The sequence below is a fragment of the Musa acuminata genome, chromosome BXJ2-5 (genome assembly GCF_036884655.1).
Source record: "Musa acuminata AAA Group cultivar baxijiao chromosome BXJ2-5, Cavendish_Baxijiao_AAA, whole genome shotgun sequence".
NCBI lineage: Eukaryota > Viridiplantae > Streptophyta > Magnoliopsida > Zingiberales > Musaceae > Musa > Musa acuminata.
The window spans coordinates 39,460,134-39,487,480 of NC_088342.1; the positions used below are offsets into that span (position 1 = coordinate 39,460,134).

Here is a 27,347-nt window from a genome sequence, read left to right on the forward strand (position 1 = left end):
TAGCTAGAGTTTACCTGCTTCTTCCTCATTACAGGGAAGGCAATATGACAAAAGACAAGTGGAAAGCTGTCACTGTAAACAGAATATTAATTGAATTCATTAGGAAGATGAATATAATATGATACAATCTTACTGTGGACAGAACCTTTCGATCTTCTTCTCTGTGATGCAAACCAGACTGTGGTTTCCCTCTGGTGCAGTGGGTGCCAAGATTCCTGTGAACTCTGGACCACCCATGTGGTGCCTTGTGGCTTCCACAGACCAAATCCATGGCCCTTCTCCCAAAAATGTAGAGAGAGAGAGAGAGAGAGATGGGACCACCAGCCACCATTGCCATCTCACGGTTCCGAGTGAGCGTGAGGCATGCAGGCCTTCCGAGATCCCCAAACCGGAATCTCGAGGTATAGATCCTCCTCCATCCTCTTTGGACAGTCAACATTGTCCTGCTAAGACATCGCAGTACTCCTCAGCTTTCCCTTTCTACCCCTTGCATGAGCCTGTCCCCTCCTGTGTGCAGTTAGACGTTGGTCATCAGTTGGGGATACAAAAGGAAAGATACTGAGATTCCATCACCACTCCGAAGACCATCCAATGCCAGGATTCAGCTGACATGCTGCTGGTAAAGAAAGTTGGGGGTGTGTTTTGGGCAGCAGACCGGACAGTTGGAGATCTGAAGATCCTGATCTCCCTCCCTACCTCTCTATTGTATTCTCTTGCACTTCTCTCGAGAAGCTAGTGGTGCGGTTCTTCATCTTGGAGTAGTAGTCCTCTGAAGGTGACCTTTCTTTGTTCCTTTTCTCCTGCAAGCAAGTTGGAATCCTTTTTTTCTTGCAGCAGTGGGTCCAAAACTGTTTAATGATTCATGAGTTCTCTTTGTGGGCCTGTGAATTATTACTGCTGCTCTTGTTGTTGCCACCAATTTCTCTTTTGAAGATTCCTTTACGCACCTACTGGCTTTCCTTTGAATGCCACAAAAAAATATGTTCTTGTTGGTTTCTTGGATTCGGCCTTTTGTTTGTTCTTCTTAAAGGTGTTGGTTTTTGAGCTGAGATACGGATCATATTGCAGAAAGGATCTTGTGATGGAGTTCTGAAAAGATTGTGACTGATGGAGGATTCCACTCGCCAAACCCTATCAGATGCTGCCAGTGATTTGGACTTCATGGATGAGTTGTTATCAGGATCAGTCTTTGATTGTTGTGATCTCCTGCAAACAGGCACCTCTGCTCTCTTATTGCCTGTTCTCGGAGTTAGCTACAGCAGTCCCAACCCGACCCTGCCAGGGATTGATTACCAGGTTGATGCAGAGAGATCAATTTTCTCTGTGGAGTCGGCTTCAGAAGAAACCCAGATTCAAATGCTTGATGGCGGACAATCCATCTATCCGAGTCCTGCAGGTGAATGGGAAGCAGATGATTCTAATTATGGATCAGCCATGAGTCGGCAGATTCAGCCTACCATGAAACAGAGACTGAGTTATGCCTTGAGGTATATCAAGGAATCAAATGGAGATGGTGATGTCCTTGTTCAGATTTGGGTGCCTGTCATGAGAGGAAACCAACAAGTTGTTACTACTTGTGGTCAACCTTTCTTGCTACAGTCGAACTGTCAGGGGCTTGTGAAGTATCGGTCGGTCTCCACGAGGTACCAGTTCTTGGCTGATGAGAACTCTCGTGAGGCAGTGGGCTTGCCTGGCCGGGTGTTTCTAGGGAAGTTGCCGGAGTGGACACCGGATGTGCGCTACTTCAGCAGCTGTGAATTCCCTCGTGTGAGTGATGCTCAGCGGTATGAAGTTTGTGGAACGATCGCCCTACCGATTTTTGAGATGGATAGTCGATCTTGTTTAGGGGTTGTCGAGGTCGTGATGATGACACAAAAGGTTAATTACAGTTCTGATTTTGAGATCATCTGCAATGCTCTTCAGGTGAGTCCTGATCACCATCTTTGCAGCATGCTCTGAAACCTCAAACCTTTTTTTATCTCTTCTTGATAGCTTTATTTTTCTTGATCTCGTAGAGGTTTATTGAATTTTCATGATTGTCCTGACATGCTTATAAGTTCCTTGTATCCTTTTAAGATCCAAGATTCCTTATACTCGTGAATTGAGTTAATTTTCTATAAAGTTGCATGACAAAGTCCAATTCTTCACTGTGATGCTAATCTACTGAAGTTTGGATTTTAAGTCGCTTCAAGATTTCTGTTTGTTTGCAATCATTTGGTTGACTACATTGCTGCACAATTTTGTTTTTCATATTTGAAATAAATATTGATAAAGCCATTAAAGTCACACGAAAATATGATTCTCATCATCAAAATGGAAAAATTATTCTTTCTTTTTCTCTAGAGATCTTTGCTAATGATACCTGACTTCTTTTTGCAGGCAGTCGATCTTAGGAGTTCTGAAGTTTCAAGTGTTCCCCGCATAAAGGTGTGCTGTAGAGATTCCTGAAAACAAATTCAATGTGACATCATACTGACACATTTTTCTCCTTTGTCAGATGTCTGGTGACTCTTACCAAGATGCCTTGCCAGAGATCCAAATGGTGTTGAAAGCTGCCTGTGAGAGCCATAGATTGCCATTAGCTCAAACATGGATTTCATGCATTCGACAAGGCAAGAAGGGCACCCGACATTCTGATGAAAACTTCAAGGACTGTGTTTCAACTGTCGATGCTGCCTGTTATGTGCGAGATCCTAGCATGTCAGGTTTTCACCAAGCGTGCTCTGAGCATCATTTGTTGAGAGGCCAGGGTGTTGCCGGTAAAGCATTTATGACAAATCAACCATGCTTCTCATCAGATATAACGGACTTCAGCAAGATAGAATATCCCCTCTCGCACCATGCTAAGTTGTTCCGCTTGAGAGCTGCTGTGGCTATTCGACTGCGATGTATTCATACCAGAAAAGTAGACTTTGTTTTGGAGTTCTTCTTACCTATCAATTGCATAGAAAGTGAAAAACAGAAACTGATGCTGAATTCTTTGTCTACTACGGTACAAGAAGTATGTCAGACCCTACGAGTTGTGACGACCAAGGAGCTAGAACATGAGACAGTGTTAGAAAATGATGATCGAATCCCTTCAGGTACATTCTCTGATAAATCTGTTTCTGAGATTGGTCAAAGATCAACTGTCAATGAAATTCTCCCAGTAGGAACACCTGATGTAGATATTACTGAGGAGGGATTCAGCATTTTAGCAAATTGGGATCCCTCGGATATAATACTACCTACTGGAGATATGTTTTCCGAGTTCAAGCAGCACTATGGCGAGTCCAATGATGATAATCAAGTTTCATTTTCTGCTGAAATTAATGTTTCAAATATGGATAGTGAAACTGAAAAGAGGCATACAAAAACTGAAAAGATTGTCAGTCTGCAAGAGCTTCAGAAGTATTTTGCTGGTAGCCTGAAAGATGCTGCGAAAAGCCTAGGAGGTAAGCATCGTATTACTAAAAATTCCTGTTTTATCCTTCTATAGCGAGTAAGTCACTATGTTCCACATGACAAGATGGTGGGTTTTGGAAAACTAAACCATATGAACCTTGATTTTGTTCAAAAGGAAAATCCAAAATTAACACCAAAGACACTTGTAGAACTATATCTTAACAAGAAGCTGCAACCATGACTAGCAAAACGGTCTTGATTGATTCCATTCTAAGACCAAACTAAGATTTAAGTAAATGAGACAGAAGTTTTAGATAGCAAAATTAGATAATTAGCTAAACTGCCCATGGTATCATTAGATGGAGACCAAGCTAAGCTCCAAAAGAGCCTGGACATGTAGGTACTAATATTGTTAGAATAACGAATTTGTGCTTGTTCCATATTCCCAGCTGAGTGAATAGTATGTAGAGACAAGTAATCACACGAAGTGATATATACTCTTTACTCTGAATTTTGGTTAAATAAGCATGCACAGAAAGTTGAAACAAGATGAATTTGCCATTTATGAATACCATGTGTGTGTTTGTTCACATGAAATTGTGTAGTCCTTGTTTGATCATGTTTTAAACCCATCTTCTCTTTATCACTGAAAGCACAAAAAACAGGTTTCCAATCCTACAATACATTCTTAGAAAGTTTGCATTTTACTATCAGTCAGTGAATTAATAATGCTATTGTATGTTTTAGTTGCTTAACCTGATAGGTTTGCTATTGTTTTAGCTCTAACGTTGACATACTTTTTGAGTATACTTCATGTAATGTTCGATAATGAACCTTGCATCTCTGATTAAAATAACTGCATTGAATTCATCATTTCAGATTTCATTCTACTTCCACTTATGGTTAAATATAGAGGTAAATGACGAAACATTTTTTGCATTTATATGCAAAATGTTACTACAGCTGTCAGGTTCATCCGTCATAACGTGGATTGGTTAGCTTATGTGCCTGCATAAGTTAATAAAAATAGTTGACATCATTACTGCTTTGCCACCTAATAGGATGACCTGCCTTGATTGTTGACACATCTATTGTTGTTACGATCAATATTTTTTGCTTCCTTTCAGTGTGCCCTACTACACTTAAAAGAATATGTAGGCAACATGGAATTACTCGTTGGCCTTCACGGAAGATCAAGAAGGTTGGTCACTCCTTAAGGAAACTGCAAGTGGTTATAGACTCCGTCCATGGTCCTGGAGGAGCCGTCCAGTTCAGTTCCCTCTATGAAAACTTCATAAAAGCCACTTGGTCAGAAAACAACTTAGCAACTGGTACCACATTTTCATTGTCAAAGCAAAATGATCTTCCAGACTTCTCGAATGCAAACCAACAGCTAGAAAGTAGATTAATCTCACGGACATCTGGATCAAATTCCCTTTCCTCTTCCTCATGTAGTCAAAACTCTAATTCAAGTCAGGGCTATTCCAGTGAGCAAAGGAAGTGCGTTGATGCTCATGAATTTGCATTCAGACAAAATACTTCAGTGGAAGAGAATCAGAGTAACATGCTTGAGAAAGTTCAAAGCCACATTGGATTCCATTCCCAACCTGAGGTGGCACCAAAATCTGTGGTTAGAACCCTGAATCAGAAGTTTCAGATTGATCATCATTCTTCAGGAACTATGTCTTTTCCGCTGATGAATAGATGTGATTTTCTTAAGGTAAAAGCAATTTTTGGGGAAGAAAAAGTTATATTCAGAGTACAGCCAACTTGGGGCTTCCAAGAGTTAAAGCAAGAGATCCAGAGGCGCTTTAACATAGGTGATACTGCTTTAGTAGGCATCAAGTATCTGGATGATGACTCAGAGTGGGTCCTGTTAACATGTGAGGAAGACCTGAAGGAATGCATTGATGTGCACAAATCAACAGATGCTCATACAATCAGACTTTCTGTTCAACCTGTTGCTCAACCAAACACCAAGTCCTCATGGAGCAGCACCGCACTATCTTGATCATTTCAGGAAATTCTTTTGAAACAACAACATGATATTGCTGTGCTTATTGATCCGAAGTTTGTTCATGCATTGCAAACGCATAGTAGGGACTGATCTCCAGAGCATGTGGAAATGCTTACAGTGAGGACCAAAAAAACAAGAAGCAAATCTGCAAAGCATCGTAAGCAGCCTCACATCATCTTGAAAAGAATGACCTGAATTTGTTACATCTGTGTGTTTTATCATTTTATCTGAGGAAATGAAGATTTGACGATTAAGGTGCTTATGGAAGGAGTATTTGAACTAATGATTTCCGTAGCTGCACCAATCCAAAGGTGCAAAACTGGTCAGCAGTGAGTTCTTTGTCTGTGGACCAAGGAAGAAGGGTGTTTGTTTGTGCAGCAGTGATGGCTAGCACTTCCATGATGGTCCTCTACCAATTAAATCTTTCTATAAAGTAGAATCTAGGTGTCATACTGCTGTGATGCCTATCAAATCGGTGATGTTAAAACCTTTTTCTGTCAGCACACAACTTAGCACTTCAACTGACCCATGACGACATGCTGCAAAGAAACAGCACTTGGTTGTTTTCACTGGTTGAACACAAAGGCTTTGCATAAGGAGGTATGATCTGTGTGTTTTGGACAACCACCTTTGCATCGTGTTTGAAGTTTGTGATCATGTGTAGTACTTTTGAGTTACGAGAAGCTGTCATTTGTCGACCTTTGGGCAGATCCAATGACTTTCTTATTGGTTTGTGATATGGATTTCATTGAAAATTCACCGCAGTGGGCTTGCGTGCAAATATTTATAGTGATGCTTATGTTTCTACAGAAGATTTAAGCAATGGAAAAAAGGGTTAGTCTGAAGATTTCGGGTGAACCAGACAAATCAGAAGTCATTTTATGCTTCAAAAAATATATATGCTTATCCAGTTAGTCCCTGTGCAATATGTAGAATATACAATAGATACATGTCATTTTGATCTTTTGTTCTTTATGGATGGGTCTGTGTTTGAGCAAAAAATACCATCATATGTGTGTATAAAACTTAAGCGCACATTCATTAAGACCAAGTTAAGAAGCTTCCATTGCAAACCCTCTTGTGTTTAGTTGTCCAAACAAAAGAACTTGATTGCTGCTGTTTTCTTGGATTGGAGACTTGTTTGCCTCTATTTGATCTCATGAAGAGATACTATCACATTAAAAGAATACCACAGTTTAGTCATGCAGCTTTTTTACAAACAAAATTTTGAAGCCTAACAAGCAGCTGAATCTTTTTTTTTTTTTACTTTATGATTTTTTTTTTGTGTTTCAAATATACATGGTGACAAGCTTCTTCAGATGAACAGGAACAAACAAAGACTAGAATCATAATTATACAGTATGAGGTGGTAATTAAAGGCAAAAAGTAGAAAGAATTTCTCATCTAGCAAATCAAGACTCCATTAATTTTGAGACTAATTTGGTTCGATGAGATAACCGACTCGTTAGCTTATTAATAATAATATGCACATTAAATCCTTAAAAGTCAATTCAAAATTTTGCCCAATTCTAATTCTAATATGATACAGGATTAAGATCAGGAAGTGTCATAACTGACATGCAGGCTGATATTGATCTTGGAGGAAGAACAAGACCACATAAGATCACCTTTCAATTAGAAGAAGCTGCCACCAAAATCTTCAATGAAGTTATCAAAAGATTAATGGGGGCACATTTCAGTCTCAGGGGCAGAAACACACTAATGCATGCAAGAATCCAATAAAGGTCAATGCCCAAGACATGAAACTATTAAACCCCTAAGATATTATTACCAGACATATGACCATGATTTTATCAGGGACCATAAAAATTTCTGATCTTGAGAATTGTAAGACAATAACTCCAATAGCTTTGTGAGTGTAATTCCTCCGGAATAGATAACATATGTTATCAGATCTTCGGTAAGAACTTGCTAGTGTAAGATAAAAATAATAAATGGTCTTGAATCAAAGTCAGCTGGCAACTCCACAATCAATGGCATGCAAGAATCCAATAAAGGCCAATGCCCAAGACATATGAAACCATTAAATCCCTTAGATATTATTACCAGAGCTTTATTAACAAAAATTGGAAAGGAAAAAACCATGATTTTATCAAAGACCACAAAATTTTCTGATATTGAGAATTGTAAGACAATAACTCCAATAGCTTTGTGAGTGTAATTCCTCTGGAATAGATAACATATGTTATCAGATCTTCAGTAAGAACTTGCTAGTGTATGATAAAAGCAAGGTTCGTAATACCGTATCGTATCGGTATTTCGATCTAGATTCGGTACCGATACGATACGGTATATCGAGCGGTACACCCAGGTGTGTTGAGTACTATAGTACTACTACAGTGCACTCAGACCGGTAACAGGCGGTTCGCGTATCGACAACCTATCGAATCGGTACGTACCGCCCGTATTGGGTGGTACAGTTCGGTACCGTAGACCATGGATAAAAGTAATAAATGGTCTTTAATCAAAGTCAGTTGACAACTCCACAATCAATGGCATGCAAGGAATGATTTGAATTCTTGTTTTAGTGCTCAATTAGCTTCGGTCAAGGAATGGAATGACACAACACTTGCTTCACTATTTCCTACCCATGGATGACAACTACCATACAATAAAGGAGACAAGAAGGAAAATGAGCCTACCCACAAAGAGGCAACCATGGTTTGAGATCCTCCATCCCCAACTGTCTAGAAAACCAAAATAATAAAGAAAAAAAAAATTAAAAGCAGTGAAGCCTAAGAAATTTTCTCATGACTAACTTCAACATCCTTATTGAATGATTTAGATTACATCTAAATGTGCTAGTGAATAGCAGTGCACAACAAATTACATGGCCATTGTAGATAATTATTAGGTTTGTCATCTGGCTAGCAGTTTAATTCTTTTACTTAAAAGAAATATATTGTTTCCTAAATCTGGTACAAAGTTCATCACTTACATCAGAATTTATTCAGAGTAAGTCTCCTCTTCAATAACATCTTTACAAATTCTGACATAGTTTACAAGCAAGTTAATAACCCTATTCTTCTAGTTCTATATACATGTATGGTATAAACATTGACAAATATATTTATCGAACTAAAAATATATCGAATCACATTCATGTTCATGTTCATGTTCCATGGAGGAGAATATTCATAGACTAAGACCCTTGAATTAGCTTCCACATTAATCCTCTTAAAGCCTTAGTATTTTGTTAAATGAAAGGAAATATGGGAAGGATGGTATATAATAATAATAATAATAATAATAATAATAATAATAATAATAATAATAATAATAATAATATTAATAATATTAATATTAATATTAATGAGCAGAAAAATTATGGGGATGAAATTTATTATTTTTGAGCCATATTAAAATATATAAGGATGAATATTCTTTTGAAATATGTTTAGAAACTTTTATTCCAATTCTCAAATATAAACTCATATTATAAATTGTAACAACTCTCGAAATATGGATCAGATTGGTTTCAGCATAATATATATTTTTTAAATTAAAAAAAATTATTACATCAAATGTCATACATGAATTCGAACATGATATTTATTACTCGTACAACATTATACTAATCAATTTAGATATCTTAATAAAAATATCATGATGTATATTAATGATCATGTGTAATACTAATATTAACTTTCACTTAGTTACTTGTAATTTTGGTTAGTAGTTTTATTTTTAAAAGATCATGTGGTGCACCCTAAATTGGATACAAAATTCATCTCTCATAGCTCATTCCTCTCACTATATACATGTGAGATAAGAACATTAACAAAGAAGAGACATCAAACTAAGAATAGGACAATTTTTTTAAAAAAAATTCTATTGTTTTAAAAAATAAATAATTTTTTTTTATGATTTTACCCTTATCTTCTGTCTTAATCATTGGTTCTATCCTTGGTCGTCTATGCCTCTACCTTATTGTTCCTATATAAAATTACGAGTGAAGACGACGACAATAACAGAGAGAGAAAGGGGAGGAGAGGGAGGGCAATCGTGTGAGGTAGAAGCGGACGTGAGTAATGAGAACAATAGTAAGTGGAGGAAACTTTTATGAAAATTTATTTATAAATATTAATTGAGAATTTTTTAAAATAATTAGTTTTCTTTGACAAACTACCTCTAAAAATATCTATGTTTCACATAAAAAATTTTCTTTGCAAAATCCACGTGAATCCTTTGAACACCTTTCCCTTGTTTAGTAATTTGTTAAATTATGGGACATAAGTGGAGGATGTATATTATATATATATATATATATATATATATATATATATATATATATATATATAATATGCTATATCAAAATTTATAGGGATTATATACATTATTTTTAGAATCTTTGAGGATGGATATAGAAAAATCCACTTTTTTATTATACGATTCAGAGGGATCGATATGCAATTTTGCCATATAATTATTAGTGCTAATAATTATCATGTTCGTCTTTATAAAGGCGGCCCCGAAAGGAAAAAGAACACATCCAGATCGATAGCCAAAGCGATCCTCCACCCATCCCGAGGATTAAACCCCCTCCAATCCAAGAGCCCTAATCTCCGATCCGTCGCCTGGGCGTCCTTTCTGGTCTCCTTCCAAGCCCTGCTCTCGATCGACCCCTTCCGCCGGTCCGGCGATTGGTCCCTCGCTTAAATCCATTTTCCTGGGTTGCTTCGGGACGGATCTCTGATCCGGGAATTCTCGGTCGGGAAGTGTCCTCGGCGGCGGCGATGGACGTGTTTGAAGAGTACTTCAAGCGGGCAGATTTGGATCGGGATGGAAAGGTTAGCGGCGACGAGGCGGTTGCATTCCTTCAGGGTTCCAATCTGCCCAGGAACGTCTTAGCTCAGGTTGGCTTCTATGTCTCTTTATTTGAATATTTGTTGTTTCTTGGCAGATCTTGCTAGGGTTCTGTTGGTTCTGGTGGGATTCGCACGAGGCTTCTTTTTGGATGGGCTCTGTGATCGCGGTCTTGGTTCAGGGTCTCTATTTGAATGGAATTCATCTCTTACTTCTATAGAATTTGAACTTACTTTTTTTTGTCAAAAATATTGCAAATGTGTTCCAAGTTTTTCACGAAAATCGTTTTTCTGGGTGGAAAATCGTTGAACTACCTACACGGAGGGCCTCGGAGAATATATGCCTTGGACGATCGAACTGCTCGCTTGCCCTACCCAATATTTTCGAAAACATTTCTTTGTCCAGCAGGAGTTTCCTTGAGTTCGGTCTTCAACTTTTTTGGTTCGGTATTCAAATTCAGAATTCCTTCAAGTACATGAGCTTTTCCACTGTATCAGTAGTTGAAAGGTTTTATTTTTTATGCAGTTTAAAATGACTTAAGAATAATTGCTCCTTGACCATTATGCTGTATGGTTGTATCGAAGTTTTCTAGTGTATAGTTATAAGTTCAAAATTTTGAATGCCTAAACTATCTATGTTTATACTAAGGTTTTCAGTCAGTTCTTTAAAGAAGTGTTACCAGTAAAATTGTTATCAGATTTTCATGAGGTAGACATCATATTAGTGCTTTTTGTTGCATTGTTGGAAAGTTAAATTTTTGTCCTGTTTTTATCCATGTGTCTAAGATGCCTGCATATGTCTTTGTTTGTTTTTATGTTTGATTCTATTTGTGTTGTTGGCTTTCCTTTGGAATTTATATGGCATGTAGCTAAGAGTTGCATACGTTATTGATATTTCTTTTCGATTTTATTCATTTTGTGTTTTATTTTCTATGCTCATGGAAGGTTCTGTTAACTTATGTTGCATATTATTTGAAATCAAGTTTTTCCAGGATCTTCTAGTTTCTTAACTTACACATCCTGTTGATGAATGCTATAATCTTCAATTGGTTATATTCTTCTTGGTTTGCTACTTTTTCTTGTGTTGTCATTGTTGTTTTCTCCTCTTCTGGTATGCCTTTTCTTTTGTTTCACTAATTCCCATCTACCCTAATTGTTTCTTTTTTGGTAAAACCCTATAGACATATTGTCTGATGGAAGCTTTACATTGGCTGTCAGGTATCCATACAAATTGCCTCCTTTCTTTGGGTGTTTGCTCACTGTGGTAAGGGTATTATCAATTGGTAGGTAGTGGTTTAGTATGAGCTTAGAGTGTCGTAGGAAGGATACAACATAAAGTATTTGTAGTTATGATAAGTTGTGGATATGACTGAGAGGACAACATGCAAGAAAATGGTTCAATTTGGTTAGCACTTCAAGGTTTATATGATCTTAGAAGATTCCAGCTGAAGAAGGTGGTGACATGCTTTCTGATTTAAACAATGTTCTTTCTAACCATTCAGACAAACCAATTAACCAAAAAAAAAAAAGCTCAACATTTTACTTGACTAATAAACATAAGAAAATGTGATAAAACCTCTGCTGAAATCGATAAATCGAGTCCTACCATTTAGCTAATGTTGGACATTTTTTGAGACAATCTGGAACAAATATGGTGTGGAACAAACGGGGACAAGTTGAAACAGTAAATGAATATCTGAGTCAAACTTATTTATTCAAATATTATAGTTACTGGTGATGCATATACTATGTTCTGTTTAGTTGAAAAAAAAGATGTGCACAAGGCTTTGCCTATGAGGGTTCTAGGGATGTTTCGTTAGAAATCATTCTATATAAACACTTTGAACAACCACAAGTGTATTACCCAGAGGTCTAAGATCCAAGGATTACTTCCAAGGTAATGAATTTATCATGCATTTTGTTGGTTAGCTGCAGTAGTCGCAATGTGTTTTTACAATTTGGTCTCACCCAAAACCTGAGGGAAATGGTCATAGCCTTTGGTTGTGTAGTCAAGCTAGCACCTCCAAGCTCTAAGGTTTTCAAAAAGAAAGGGTTGCACAATGTTCTGAATGTGACTATGTGGTTTAGGTATAATGGGAAAATCATTATAAACCAATGTCACCTTAAGTATAATGGTAGAAACTAGAAAAAATTGTGGTTTAGGTTATTATTAGCAACCGGGGTTCTCAATTTCTATGTGTATCGCTCGGTATAGGTGGTATGTACCGGTCCGAGAGGATACCGGTACGCAAACCATCCTCTACAGGGTAGTACCAGTGTTTTGATCGGTACCGACGTGTACTGATCGGTACCGCCCTGGATTTCGACCATTACTGCTTTGTATTTCGATCGTTACCGAGGTATACTGATCGATATGCCCTGACGTGGTAGGTGAAGGTATTTTTAAGGTTTTAGGGTGTACCATCGGTACACCCTAGCGTACCAATGATATATATCGGTACGTACCATACCGAGTAGAGCTCGGTACGCCGATATGGACTGTATTCAAAACCCTGCTAGCAACCCTAACTAAAATAAGATCAGAAGAATGTAACAAAGGGAAGAAAGAATAGAGGAAGAGAAGAACCAGATGTAGATGTTCACAGAGGTAAAAAAGGTAAGGAAAGCTTCTGTCATAGTGTTGAAAAAAGAAATAGAGTGAGGTCTTTTATCTCTTTTCTCCACTATAGTACAAGAGAAAAGATAGAATCTTCTTTAGATTTGTTTATTTTTTTTCTTGAAAACATGTCCCTCATACCTTGGGGGAAAGTGCATCCGTTGATAGCACTGTATGGCCATTGCCATAGAAACTCTGATATAAACACCTGTCCAAGTATTCATTTTGGCAAGGATAAAAATATGAAGGTACAACAACATATAGAGAAGAACAAAATAAAAGAGAAACAATATGATAATGTTTCAAAGTTCCAACTTATGAGAATGGGCAATATGGGCAATCATATTTCTATACTTTTTAATTTGATTGAGTTTTACATGTTAAAAGATGAAGAATGTAACATGTTAAAAGATGAAGATTCTTTAGTGTTTTGTCTTTCTCCATTAAAAGCATTGGAGAGAGAGAATATCAAGAAAAGACTTCTACGAATTGTCTCTTATTTGCTAGGTGACTTTTTTTATTGAATGGATAACATTCTTGAATGTTGTGGCTTGGCAAGCAGTTGTGCTCTTCAAATTGGAATTTTGTTCATATGGACATGTGAATGATTATAATGTAGTAGGATTTGAAATAATGTTTCAATCCTGTGCCACTGTGTTCTATGGTGTAGGATGTACCATGACAGTGAAGTAGAGAACATTCCTACAGCCTATTTCTAGCTTGCATGCATGTGATCTGGCACATGCTGACTTGGCTCAATTGGCTATGATTTGTAACAAATCAGCTAAGTGGTGTGGATGTTGCTTGTGGTACTTTATTTGACAATAATTGATCACCTTCTTGAGTTGTTAATTGTCATTGAAGCCTAAACTATTAATTAGTGACTATTTTAGTTGCTTTTAGAGCTAATCATGGAATAACTGATGATACCGTGCTAAGATGATAAATTCACACTTGAGATGCCTTCAGGATTTGTTCATAAGTGTTCTGTCAATTTAATTGTTTTTCCATTGTAGTAGACTTGATCGTAGATGTTAAAAATATTTATTGGTCAATAATGATAATCTTAAATCCAGTTCTTATGCCTTTATCTATGCTGAATCTTTCACCAGTCAATAGACACTGCTTTTAGAAAAAACAGCCAATGAGGCATTTTATGCCAACTATTCTAGTTCTAGCAATCAGGGGTACCATCCGGCCACCATAAATGTTGGATGCCATGTTGTCCCAGCTAGCCAAGGCAGGGAAGAAACCAAAAAAGTGAAAAATAAAATAAAGTAAATAAAGAAAGGGAAACACCAAGTGATGAAAGCCTTCCACAAAAAAAAGAAATGCTTACTTTAGATGATCCTCCTGATGCTCTCATGTCTTCTCATTATCTTTGACCTATCTTCCTTTTCTCTGGCAAAAAGGTAAGGTGTTGGCAATTGGCGAGTCTTTGAGACGGATTCTCAAAAAGCAAAAACCCTTATATAAAATGGCCTTGGATTGGATTGGTTCTGTTTGAAGTAAAATGGGCTTGTATGATGCTCATATATTGGCTCAATCCAACTGTACTGGCACCTGATTCTAGGTCTTGAGACAGATCTGGATAGGCTAGTTTCCCTTTATGCTAGGGGTTAGGGGTATGGAGCATTACCTTGGACTACTCACCTCAAGCAGTTTCACTTCACTTATTGTCTAGGAATGGTTTCATTCCTCATTCAAAGTTTCAAACATAGGTTGATTATACTTGATAAGTGACAATGTCCATTTAGCTAAAATCTTGGGCAAAATATGCTCTGTTTCTTTAGTTTGAGTATACCAAGTCTCTCTTATTATTATTCTCTGGTTTTGCATGTGGGTATCAGAACTTTTGGTCTATAATAACAGAGTTGAATGTGAATTCACCATGTTTGCTTCAAAATCTTCTGGCAATTATATTTTGACATAGTTTACTCATGGATGGAGTATCTTCCTGTGTTTATGTAGGTTTGGATGTATGCTGATCAGAACCGAACTGGTTTCCTTGGACGTTCAGATTTCTTTAATGCCCTGAAACTGGTCACTGTGGCACAAAGTGGTCGTCAGCTAACACCAGAAATTGTAAAGTCAGCATTATTTGGCCCAGCTGCAGCTAAGATTCCTGCTCCAAAGATAAATCTTGCATCTTCCCCTGCACCTCAGTCAAATTCTGCAACTACTCCTACAGTTCCAACTAATTCTTTGCGACCACCTACTAATCAGTTTGGTTCGATAGCAGCAAATTCACCTCAAAATCTTGGTTTCAGGCCAACACAAGCACCTCAAAATTCATTTATGAATCAACAGTTCTTCCCAACTGCAAATAGCAATGTCATGAGGCCACCTCAAGCGACACATCCTGCTGCTTCAACTCCAGTGCAGGGTGGTAATTCAGGATTGGTTGGAGGAGGTAGTGTTGCAGGGCCACCTTTGCCAAACTCAAATAACTCAAACCTGTCAAACAATTGGCGTGGTGGTAATTCGAATGTAGTATCAGTTGGGGGGGCATCTCAGACTCCTATCAGGGGCACTATCCCTTCTCAAAACCAGGGAGGCGTTAGTTTAGGACTCTTAGGCATGAGTGGGGCACCTTCTAGACCACAAACACAATTTGTGGCAAAGCCTCCTGATCAGATCATACCATCATCTAAACCCAATGAGTCAAAGGCTCTGGCATCTGGAAATGATCATTCTTCTGAACCTTTCTTTGGAGGTGATGTTTTTTCTGTTACTTCTCAGCCAAAGTTAAGTTCTAATACACTTGGCTTCTCGGTAAACAGCATCTCTAATTCATCCAGTACTGCCTCAGTGATTGTTGGAACTCAAAGTTCGATTAGGCCTGGACAGCTTGATCCTACTCAGATTACTCGGTCACTTCCTTCTGCTGGTAGTCAGCTTCAACAGACTCAGTCTAATGTTAAGCAAAATCAACTTGATAATTTAAAGATGAACTCAGCAATGGCTGCACCTAATGTTACAGCTGGATCTGTGAATCCAGCTTCAAATCAGTCGCAGACTCAATGGCCAAAGATAACTCAAGCTGACATTAAGAAGTACACTAATGTGTTTGTCAATGTAGACAAGGACAGAGATGGAAAAATTACGGGTGAACAGACACGGACCTTGTTCTTGAGTTGGAAGCTCCCTAGAGGTAGCCATCAAATTGCAGTTAAATGTTTCTTTATAAGATTTCTATTACAAAGAGTGAATGAAGTTACTTATAGAAGTTGTCAATATGTTTTCCCTAAAGCAAAGCGTAAAAGTGACTTGTTGCAGTCCTCATTTCTAAACTCATGGTGGCTATGCTTTGCATTTTAATTTTACTGAATCGATCATATCATGTTATTTGATTTAATTTTAACAGTACTCAACTACTGCTTGTCTCTTGTTTTTTGTGTTTTTATCGTTTTTCTGCATTTATCCAGGCAACTTAATAATTTCCTTAAGGGACAGAAAGGTTACTTACGACACCCAAGATCTACAAGGGTTACTAATTCCTTGAGTTATGCAAGTCAATCTCAATGTCGAGCATGCCAACAGAGGAAAGATTGTATCCATTCCTAGATTGATCATGACCTTTAGAAATGATAACATAGCAAATTGGTCTTGTGCCTGTGTGAATAGGAACATCACAGAATGGGCCCTTTATTGAGTTCTTTACAAGCCGGCCCATGATGATTAGCCCACACCAGACCTTGATTGGTAGGAAAATGTCAGAAGTTGCATTTACATGTATAGTCACACGCAGGATGTAGGCATGCTAACTTGTAGTTAGGCCACTTAGGTGTTGTCAGGCTGTTGGGCCAAGGATAAAGACTGCATTATAAGTTACATCTTTTACCCTTGCCTTATTGGTTATACCATTTGTTCTTTTGGTTTGTCAGAGGTCTTAAAGCAGGTGTGGGACTTATCTGACCAAGATAACGACAGCATGCTTTCTTTGAGAGAGTTCTGTATTGCTCTCTATCTAATGGAAAGATACCGAGAAGGGCGTCCCTTGCCATCAGTGCTTCCAAGTGCCATTATGTATGATGAAACGTTACTACGAGCTGCGGGTATGCCTTCAGCTGCTTATGGTGTTCCAACTTGGCAACCAGGTACTGACATATTTTGGCAATATTTTCTTTGGTTTTTCAGATTCATTTCCATCATTCTTGTGCTAAGCTAATGATAATTCTGGTTAGGATTACCATACCAAGGTCTCCCTGGATATCGTCCTGTAATGCCAGCAGCTGGACCAAGGCCTCCAATGCAAACTCCTGTCCCATCACAGATTCCTGGTGCCATGCATTCAGCGCAGCAAAACTTGGGGAAACCTGGGCTAGATAATCACATGGTAAACAACTTTGGCAAGGCTGAACAACATACAACAACTCCAAAGTACCAGGAATCGACAAATGTTGACAATAAAGTAATTTCCCTCTTTTTAATTGAAGATACTGATTAGGAATTTCACATTATTATGTTTTTGTTTAGCATCGTATTTAAAGCAGTAAGCAGCGATTTAAAAAGGTCCCAAGCGCTGGGCGCTTCGGGTGAGCGCTTGGGTTAACCAAGGCGACCGAACCAGGATTTTAGGTCTGGTTCGGTCCTGGTTCGGTCTTTGGTGGTTAGTTGGTTCAATCGAACCAACTAAAACCGATATCAGTGACAACCCAACCCTAACCCTCGTTGTCGCTGCCGCTCCCGATCCCGATCCCGATCCCACTACTCGCCGCTGTCGCTGCTCGCAAACGCTGTCGCTGTCGTCGCTTGCGCCTCCCGCTGCTCGCCGCTCCTGCTCCCGCTGCCGCTGCTCGCCGCTGTCGCTGCTCGCAAACGCTGCCGTTGTTGCCGCTCGCGCCTCTCGCTGCTCGCCGCTCCTGCTCTCGCTCTCGCTCCTGCTCCTGCTCCCGTTGCTCGCCGTTGTCGCTGCCGTTGTTGTCGCTCGCCGCTGCCGCTGCCTCCTTACACTCCGCTGTCGCTGTCGTTTCCTCTTTTCTCAGTCAGTAGGCTCAGCACTCCCTTACACTTCCTTCTTCTCCTTCTGTTAACAGCATACAGTATACTGTTAATATTGTTAGGTTTATTTGAAATTATTAATTTTCAATACTGTTAATAGATTTTCTTAATTTAATAGCATATTTTAATTTAAAATTTTAAATAATTATATTTATTAATTATATTATATATTTTTATATTTTAGCGCCTCGCTTTGCTCGGGCGAGCGCCTAGCGCCTCGGGCGTTTTTGGACCTTGGCACCTTTTGGCGCCTAGCGCTTTTTAAATCACTGGCAGTAAGGACAACCTTTGCCCACACAACAGTCTGATTTTTAATTTAAGTGAGGCCTACTCGAGATTATGTCCCAAGCCAACTCCAATGCTTGATGTTTCACTGTTCGTAGTGTCTTCCATTATATTATTACTTATGTAGTGATCTCGTGCCGATTCTTAAGCTTCAACATGGAACAAAGTTGAATTCGAGCCATGGAGAGAACACTTAGCTTTTCAACATAAAAGTTACAATCAGTTATAATATTTATATATATATTCATAAATTTGCTAGCTTTCTTTTCTCCATTCTCTTTTTAGTGTATTGATTATTGTTTTAAAGTTATCCTGGATTATAAATTGAATCTCCATTCGGATAGCATTAACTCATCCTTGTCACTTTTATTTCTATCGATTATGTTTTAGTGGATACCCCTTGTTCTCCTTATTTTGTTTTCCATATCTATTATTTGGATCTGTTGTTTATGTTTTGTTTGCTTCACTGAGTGGAATTATCAGATTCATATGTTACGACATGTTCTCTATCTTGTTTGATGTGACTTTTTCTTTCTTGCTTGAGATGTTAAAGTTGCATTCTTCTTGTTCTCAAGTACCCTTGCAAGACATTCATGTAGAGAGGAAATAGGTTCTTTTTTCTCTTCAATGTGATAAAATCCTTAGAAGTGATCTCTTCTTTCAAATAATCTTTACATGTACAATATAGAATCATATTGTTGTTAAAGAAGGTGTCGCTTAGTGCATTGGGTGATAAATGTATGTTGTATTGCCTATGCAAGTAGAAACGACTTCCATGAGTCGAACTTGGTCGCCCATGTCATAAAGCAATCACCTTGATGTGCTAACTTCACACCCTATAAAAGGCAAAACTATACACGAGTTTGGGAGGGTCAATACGGGTATTCTCACATAATGTTTGATGTACTGCTTGAAATGTTATGAAACAAGGAATATGTATTGGTCTGCCAGTTGATTGGGAAGTGGACCATCTCATTTCGGGCTCAGAAAAGGGTTAGATATCGACCAGTACGGGTGATGTAACAACAGATATGGTCGAAACTCATGCTGTATTGGTTGATAGGGGCCATACCAATCAAAAATTGACCAATACCGATCCAAATCAGGTCAAGTTTGATCATTGGACTCTCTTTTGAGGTTTAAATCCCCTTTTTCTTTTCTTCACTCTCTTTCTTACTCTTTCTCTCACTCTTGCTTTTGATTAAAGTTCCTAATTGGCGATCAGTGGTAATCAAGCTATTGATTTGGATGAAAAAGGGATTAGAACTTGGGATTAGTGGAATTTCTCTCCAATTTGAAGGTATTTAGCTTATTTATATATTTTATTTATCATTTAAAATAATGAAAGGTGTATTAATGCATATTTACAAAGATTAAACATGATTAAGATTATTTTCTTGCATTAGTCCCAATTAGTCTATTGTCTTACATTTAGGCCCAAATTGGGGTATTTAGGGTTAGTCATAACTTTATGCATTTATTTATGCCTCATATGCAGTCTATTCTTAATTAAATACAGTAAAATTATCATTAAATATGGGTAAGAAACCTTAAAAGGATTTTTTGTGAATTTTTGGCCATTTTTAAGCCTTTTTCCGAAAGCCTGTATGTACCAGCATACCAACATACAGTATGTTGATACTGACTGGTTCATACTGGTCCATCCATGTACCAAGACCACTGGTCTGCATGGTATGATGGTCCTTGTTCCCACCTCTGCAAGTAAAGTGCTGTTTCAAAATGATTGATGCTCTGACATTTGGGTGCAACAGAGCAACATCATCATGCACAACTCACTCTTTTAGGGTTAGCTGGTGTTTGTATTAGATTCGAGTGGTGGCTATTTCTGGTAGGTCCATTTGACAAATTTGTACCCATCATTATACATAAACCACCATACAAAATGGTGCAGTACTTTGCAGGCATGGGCTTCAAATACAGTGCTCACAATTAATAACTCAATGCTGTTTAGAAATCAGATGTCATATTCTGTTTGATACCTCACATGATATGCTTGGTAATGTCTGTTAAACTTCTTGTTCATGGAAGTATTTTTCATTATTAATTCAATGTACTCATGTAACATGTTCCTGTATTGTATTTTCGAATATTTATAAATTTCCAAGTTCTGTCTGGGACATGGAAGTGATTTTCAGAAATTTCTTTGTTTCAGGTTCAAGAAGTGGAAAAACAGATCCTGGATTCAAAGGAGAAGATTGAATTTTATCGCACCAAGATGCAAGAACTTGTGAGTCTTCTGATCATTGTCTGCATGTGCTTTTTTAACAATAAGTTACATTTTGCATTGACTAGTCTAAGGTATGGAAAAAAAGTTCATTTAGTAATAGTGACAATTTATATTTAGATTTGGTAACTGGTAATATGTAAGTGTTATTTCACTTTTTTACTAATTGAATAAACTCGTTTGGTTAATGACATTGTGATGGATGTAAAAAGTTACTATATGAGAAATTGAGAATAAAAGATATCTTTTTATCAATGATGAGTTTCGAGTACAGTTTAATATCTATGGTTACTTATAGATGGGGAACCAGAAAGAAACTGGTTCATGATAGAGCTTATATAGCATGGAAAGTTTAACCAAGCCTTTGAAGGAAGTGAACAGTGACATGTGAATTCTGCTCGAAAAAGTCACGATTATATGGTTTCCTTAAATGTATGAGATTAAACAAAAAATGTAAAAAATAGAGCTACATTATGATCTTTGTATAGCTCAATACTCGATGACCTTACCTCAGTATACTGTTTTTACCTTCTTACATTTTCAGTAGGTTTTTGCTAATTGAATGTTATGGTCTCTAACATTACCTTTTGCTCTATTGTCTAGCTACCTGATAGAGATCTTCCTCTCCATTTAATATTCATCCTTTAGTGTTTTGTTATTTGTGTTTTAGGTTCTTTACAAGAGTAGATGTGATAATCGATTAAATGAGATCACAGAAAGGGCATCTGCTGATAGGCGTGAGGTATTACAATTTTCACCAACATGGTTAATTTTTGGTGCTTGTAATTGAAGGAGAAAAAATGTCTTACCATGCCTTTTTGTCTTATCTTCTGTGTTTTATATTTTGTCACAATATTCCATTTTTCCTCTGAAAATTGTTTTAGGAGAAGCATTGTCACAAAAATGTTCTTAGTAGCCCTATATGTTGGTTTTAGCTTAATGTTGTTTTCCCACTGTTGCCTGTGGAGTCCAGTCTGGTTCTTTTATAATGCTTCTATGGCATAGTTGATTGCTGGAAATCATACTTACTGGTATCCCTGTCACCTTGGAACCCGGTTCAGGTTCCTTGTCTCAAGTCATGATTTTTTTGCTTACTGAGTCATATGCAATCCAAAACACTGAAATTGGAATTAAATCTCATTGATGTTATTTGTTCCCGTAGATATAAACCAATTATAGATAAATGAAATTCTTACACATTCTTGCATTTTTAACCCTTCAAGGATATCTCAGAATAATAAAGAAAAAAAACAATAAGTTTGTGGCTTTGAAGCCCTATACTACAGTTGTTTTAGGAAAATAAATTATTAATTTTTATTGACCCTTTTAGGTGCGTGGTTAATTAGTACGTCTATCCAAGATGTCTTATCTAATTTTACAACCAAGTGTACATGTACCAAGTCCTAAAATAATGAACCAACTAACCTTGTCCCCTATGCATGTGAATTAGGATTTTTAGCATATGTTGTGCGCAACTGTACCATGTTCTATGTAATTGCAATTTTATTATCTTGAAATTGCAATTTTCTAATAGACCATAATGAAGATTCAGAGTGTTTGTGTTGTTTAGTATTTGAATTGTGCCAAACATGTTAATTCAAAACTGTCAGAGAAAAGGATAAATAAGAGGCAAAAGCTTCTACCCTTTTCTGATCTCAAATTTTGTTCAATCATAAAGTGACTTCAAAATCAGTTGCCAATTCTATTGTCCGTATTACTAGTATATTTATCTCTAAACAATTAGACTCTACTAGAAGGATATATTTGACCATGCGAACTGTGACCATTGGCAAACAGATGATCCAATGCATGAGGTTCTTGCCAATGTAGGGTTTGGGAAGGTTTGATATATGCAGTCTTTTTCCTTGAAAGTAAGGAGTTTGTTTTTATGATTCAAACCATCGCCACCCAAGTTCTTAAAGTGCATCCTTACCGTAGCACTGAGGCTCACTCCCAAACTATGACTAATGCCTCTTCCATTGAAGGAGGCAAAGAATAGTTCACATGATCATGGATTAATTTTCTGGTTGTCACAAGAAGTCAGAGTAAGATTCTCCACAATGGTGTTTTATGAACAAAGCATTCAGTATGCCATCATACTTATATTTTGAACATAGTTATTTTTTGGCATGGCTATGGAGGATCAGTATGGATATAGGGTACTAACACATCATGATATGCAGATGCTTATAAATCAAACTTTAAGAACTATGATAAAACACAGCAAGTACATCAACAAAAAATATTTTATCATAAATATTATATATGACAAAATTTGGCATATGTTTATATCATTAGAATAGACAGTCATATATCATCAATTAGAGTAGATAATAAGCAATTAACTGGCTCTCTTATTTGTTCATCTTGAAGGATATATATTTTTGTCATATAGGATTAAAAAAACATGTAAAAGATAGTAAGAATATATAATAAATTAAGTAAGATCATTCTCTCTTTTTATTAATCATTGATGTTTAGTATAAACAAGTAACTAATGTATTTAATCACAGATGTTTGGTATAAACAACTAATGTATTTAATCGTACATTGAACTCTATAATATAAAAATCAAGTTTTTGCAGAAAGTATCCATGAAGTATCTCCTAAGTATCATTAAAATATTCTACTTCCCCAAAATATCATATGCATGTCCGAGAAATAACCTAGAAGTAACTTATTTGGTACGTACCAATATGGATATGACAAGCAATTCGAAGTATTCTGTTTCATAGCCTCTTGGCATGCCTTGCATTTTTGAAACAAATTTACTCGTAAATCAAGATATCATCATAGAAGTTATGTCTGGCTTATGATATGCTCGTGAGCATACTTGGCTTAGGCAGATAAAATTGATAGATGTTACAATAGGGTTAATGATTGTGATTGTGATACAGATAGTGATATTTGGACAACATTTTCTAATTTATTGTAATATAATGGTAAACTTTCATTTACATTTGATATGTTGGTCATCTAGCAGCTTTTCATTTTCTTCACTATTACATTTTTTTAGTCAATTTCTTTCATTCAGAAAACACTTTATCCATCATCTACAACCTCAGTATGTCCTTTAGATGGCATTCCCCTTTCTTTGAATTGTTTTGTATTGGATGTACTTTATCCAGGTTGAGTTATTAGCAAAGAAGTATGAAGAGAAGTACAAACAAGTTGGAGAGATAGCTTCAAAGCTGGCAATTGAAGAGGCCAAGTATCGTGACATTCAGGTATACACGTCAAGATATGTTAGAAAAGACATAGAAAGCAAAGCTTTTTGCCTATCTCTGTGGTATTCTATTCTGGATTTTTATTTATCTATGTCCTTGAGCTTTTGCAATTTATTTTATAGGAAAGAAAGATGGAGCTGCATAATGCCACAATTAAGATGGAACAAGGTGGCAGTGCTGATGGATTGCTTCAGGCAGGCTTTGTGTTTGCTTAATTATTTTACACACACCTGACCATGATTATTAAATTTAAACATTCATTTACAGGTTCGTGTTGATAGAATACAATCGGATCTTGAGGAGTTAGAGAAAGGACTTAACGAACGTTGCAAGCAACATGGTGTTCATGTTAAATCAACTACATCAATTGAGCTCCCCTTTGGTACCTATCATTCTCTTTGCACATGTTGCTTGTGGTGTTGTTTAATCTTGATGTGGACATTTGGGAAATCTGAACTGCATACTGCGAGTCCTCGTTGTTCAGAGTGTTGTCTACCTGGTCTCCATATGTATTTATGAATTCACAAGTCTTCTCTATCCTCTTCAAAATTCTTCTATGATGTTGTTAAAATGTGGACGTTGAAATGAATGTCAGGTGTTGCTAGAAAATATAGAATAAAAAATTAATAGTCATGATTAACTGTGTAACTTCAAATGAATAGAAGATGTGGGAAAACATGTAAGATGCTATTATGTATCCAAAGACTAAAAGATACCCTACGTAGACAAGGTAAATTGATTGAAAACACTGCTGTGAGGAGAATACAGGGAGCCTAAGAATCAGGAGGCATATAGATGCTGGCCTGGTCAGATGAGGTGAAGCGATTAAGGATTAGCATGAGGGCAGGTAGTGGGAGACCTAAAACGATTTTATTTGGAGTTTTAAAAAAATTGACTGTTTTTAATTTGACTAGTGATATTCTCCTAATTAAAAAATAAGTAAAAAATTTCTTACATACATAGTTGAGAATCCCAGCAATGTTAAGAGGCATCCTGACAGATGGTTTACTTTGCTCATAATGATACTGTTGCAATGGTAGATCAGATTGGTTTGTTATCCATAGCACACAATCAATAAAGTGATAAAAGGAGAAAAATCAGTTCTAGTAGTTCTCAGTATTGAATCTGAACATGCAAAGCAACTCATAGTTTTTTTCTGTTTTAAGTATTATTTGTTTCCAACTTGTGCACTTGGAGAAACTTTCTTTTCCCTAGTAAAGCTTTTTTTCTCCATTATGTTCTGATCAATGCTAATTTTGTTTCTTGTTTAATTATTTAAAGGCTGGGAATCTGGACCACTAGATATGGTGGCTGATTGGGATGAAGACTGGGATAAATTTGATGATGAAGGTATCTTTGCTTGCCTTTTAAGTAAAAGCCCATTGATTTGCAATTTTCTGGAATATGACTGGGATGCATGGTTTATTGGCTTATGGATTTTGTCACTTTTGTTTGATATTTGAGGAACTTCTTTGACTAATATAATGTTGTAATTATTTGTTTGTCCAGGATTTTCAATTATAAAGGATCTAACTTCCGGAGTTGTCAATACTGTTTCAACTGGAGAACCTAAATCCCCATCAATCTGGGATGATAAATCCTCTATAGATGATAATTCCCCCATTGCATCTTCTCAGAATGTTGGTGGCAGGAATGAAAAGCTTGATGGTATTAATGAACATATGAATGGGTTGGCCTATGATAACAGTGAAGAAGGATCAACAAGAAGCCCCACTAGTAGTCCTGGAAGAAGTACCATGGAAAGTCCATTTAACTCAACCCATTTTGGAATACATGATGTTTTACCACACACAAAAGAAAGTCATAGGTACTTGTATCCTCTTTTCTCTTCAATTTTTATTCTTTATTTGATATTGAATCTGTTGTGAAGGAACTACAGATTTTCAGCAGTTGGTAAGATATTCAATATTTAGTTACTTCAGCATGGTTTATCTCTCTGTATAAATTTCATTGTTAAGCGCACACATCGATCTCTGTGTATTTTCTAGTTCATTATTCAATGTTTCTCTTTATGGTTGACATGTAATACACAAGTTGTAAATGTCTAGGGTTATCATTTTGTTCATCAGTTATTGGTTATCAGAGAACTGCTAGTTCTAATTTTGTAGCTTTATATTTAGCAGTATCGAATCCTGTCAACTAGTGCTGTATATTTATCGAATCCTGTCACCTTTGATTTCAGAAAATTTGAAGTGTCCCCCATGCTCTAACAATGAAATTGTGTGATCTTATGCTTTGTTGCTCGTTGATGTTCTAACTTCATTGTCTGTGTATGATACATTTGGAGTGCATAATCTAAGCTAAACTGAAATATACATGCTAAAGGACAGACTCTTGTTTCCACATATGATCTCTTTTAGCATCTTTCTACATAAGTTGGGAGGCGCGTGCTATGGTCCGTGCCACCAACCAGACAGGCAATTGGACCAGTACATACTGCATCGTGCGGTACACATTGGTCCGGCCAAAATGTAGCTTCATAGCTTCAACAAATAAAATTTCTTCAAATTTCGTTGACAAATTCATCTGTTGTTATTCTTGATCAAGAGAATCTTAAAATAATTACTTGTGCAGCGATCAAGTCGGTGCCGAATCCACTATTTCCGGAGACAAGTATAATGACGAGCCATGGACTTTCGATGATACTGATTCTGTATGGAAGGTAAACAATGATTTTTTTATCTTTGTCTTATGTGAGTCGCCCCTTGCAAAACAGAAAACAGTTTTGTCGTTTGATGTGTTTCATTAACCTTGCAGGAGACTGATTATGAGAGCAGCACTCGGAATGCCTTCATGTCCCACTTTGATTCAATGAAAGCAGACTCTCCAAGTGCTAGTAGTGTATTTGAAAAGGGGAAGAAGAACTTGTTTTTTGATGATTCCGTTCCAAGTTCTCCGATGTTCAACTCTGCTTCACCATCAAGGTTTAATGATGGACGGGACGACTATGGTTTCAGCAGCTTTGGCAGATTCGACTCCTTTGCTACACACGACAGTGGTCCTTTCCCTGCGCATGAGACCTTCTCTAGGTTTGACCCCATCAGCAGCTCTCGCCCTGAAACACTTGCGAGGTTTGACTCAGTTAGCAGCAGCCGGGAATTCGGCCGCGGAAGGGGTTTTGAATCTTTTGATGATGCCGATCCCTTCGGCACAACCAGCCCTTTCAAGCCCTCCGGAGGCCATTCCCCAAAGCAAGGTTCTGATAACTGGAGGGCCTTCTAGATGGTATCCCCAAAGCAGGCTTTCTTTCGAAGTGCAAACATTTGGAAATTTTCATAAAAAAGTGTTGGTTGTATGTGCTGTAGATTCAAGGCGTAGATTGGGTAGATCGTTCAGGTCAGGTTCTTAATTCTATTTGTGTGCAGTATATGAGTATAATTTGTTGTCCTTTTTTCGCCAATTTTCTTTGGACTGAAGGTTGGAAGATTATAATTCCTTTCCCCCCACCCTTGTCGGACAAGTCTTCTTCTTTCCAAACTTTACCTACTCGACATTCTTTATATATTATGTTGTCTCTCCTTTGTAATTCGAGTCCCAGAGAGGGATTTATCGATGTATCTGCTGCTCAGCTCGCCAAAGATGGCAGCACTGCAAGGTTTATCGATGTGCCTGCCGCTTTTTATGGTTGTCGTGTTTCGAGCACAAACTTGTTGATCTCATCAGGATAAAGATGACGAGATTAGAAGCCCATTCCCACCCACTTGTGCTCTTCAGATGCATG

The 27,347-nt window shown here is 37.3% G+C and overlaps 2 protein-coding genes across 2 annotated transcripts; both read left to right on the forward strand.

The window, feature by feature from the left end:
• The first annotated feature begins 517 nt into the window (after positions 1–517).
• LOC135612757 (protein NLP1-like) lies at positions 518–6,475 on the forward strand. Its single transcript, XM_065109393.1, has 5 exons — positions 518–775; positions 1,069–1,923; positions 2,380–2,427; positions 2,498–3,434; positions 4,512–6,475. Exons 2-5 carry the CDS (start codon positions 1,108–1,110, stop codon positions 5,393–5,395), a joined length of 2,685 nt encoding a protein of 894 aa, XP_064965465.1. The 5' UTR covers positions 518–775; positions 1,069–1,107; the 3' UTR covers positions 5,396–6,475.
• Positions 6,476–9,898: 3,423 nt separating this feature from the next.
• On the forward strand, positions 9,899–27,128 carry LOC103985773 (uncharacterized). Its single transcript, XM_009403596.3, has 13 exons — positions 9,899–10,278; positions 14,816–15,998; positions 16,732–16,944; positions 17,032–17,258; positions 20,307–20,381; positions 21,049–21,120; positions 23,507–23,605; positions 23,728–23,799; positions 23,873–23,987; positions 24,887–24,955; positions 25,115–25,433; positions 26,201–26,288; positions 26,384–27,128. The coding sequence occupies exons 1-13, from the start codon at positions 10,159–10,161 to the stop codon at positions 26,846–26,848; spliced, it is 3,117 nt and encodes a 1,038-aa protein (XP_009401871.2). The 5' UTR covers positions 9,899–10,158; the 3' UTR covers positions 26,849–27,128.
• The last annotated feature ends 219 nt before the right edge of the window (positions 27,129–27,347 follow it).

Coding starts and splice junctions, on each gene's coding strand:
- LOC135612757 (XM_065109393.1), top strand. CDS start 1,108: ATGGAGGATTCCACTCGCCAAACCCTATCAGATGCTGCCAGTGATTTG. Junction 2,428..2,497: donor CAAGTGTTCCCCGCATAAAG/GTGTGCTGTAGA, acceptor CTCCTTTGTCAG/ATGTCTGGTGACTCTTACCA. Junction 3,435..4,511: donor TGCTGCGAAAAGCCTAGGAG/GTAAGCATCGTA, acceptor GCTTCCTTTCAG/TGTGCCCTACTACACTTAAA.
- LOC103985773 (XM_009403596.3), top strand. CDS start 10,159: ATGGACGTGTTTGAAGAGTACTTCAAGCGGGCAGATTTGGATCGGGAT. Junction 21,121..23,506: donor CATCTGCTGATAGGCGTGAG/GTATTACAATTT, acceptor TACTTTATCCAG/GTTGAGTTATTAGCAAAGAA. Junction 25,434..26,200: donor CACACAAAAGAAAGTCATAG/GTACTTGTATCC, acceptor TTACTTGTGCAG/CGATCAAGTCGGTGCCGAAT.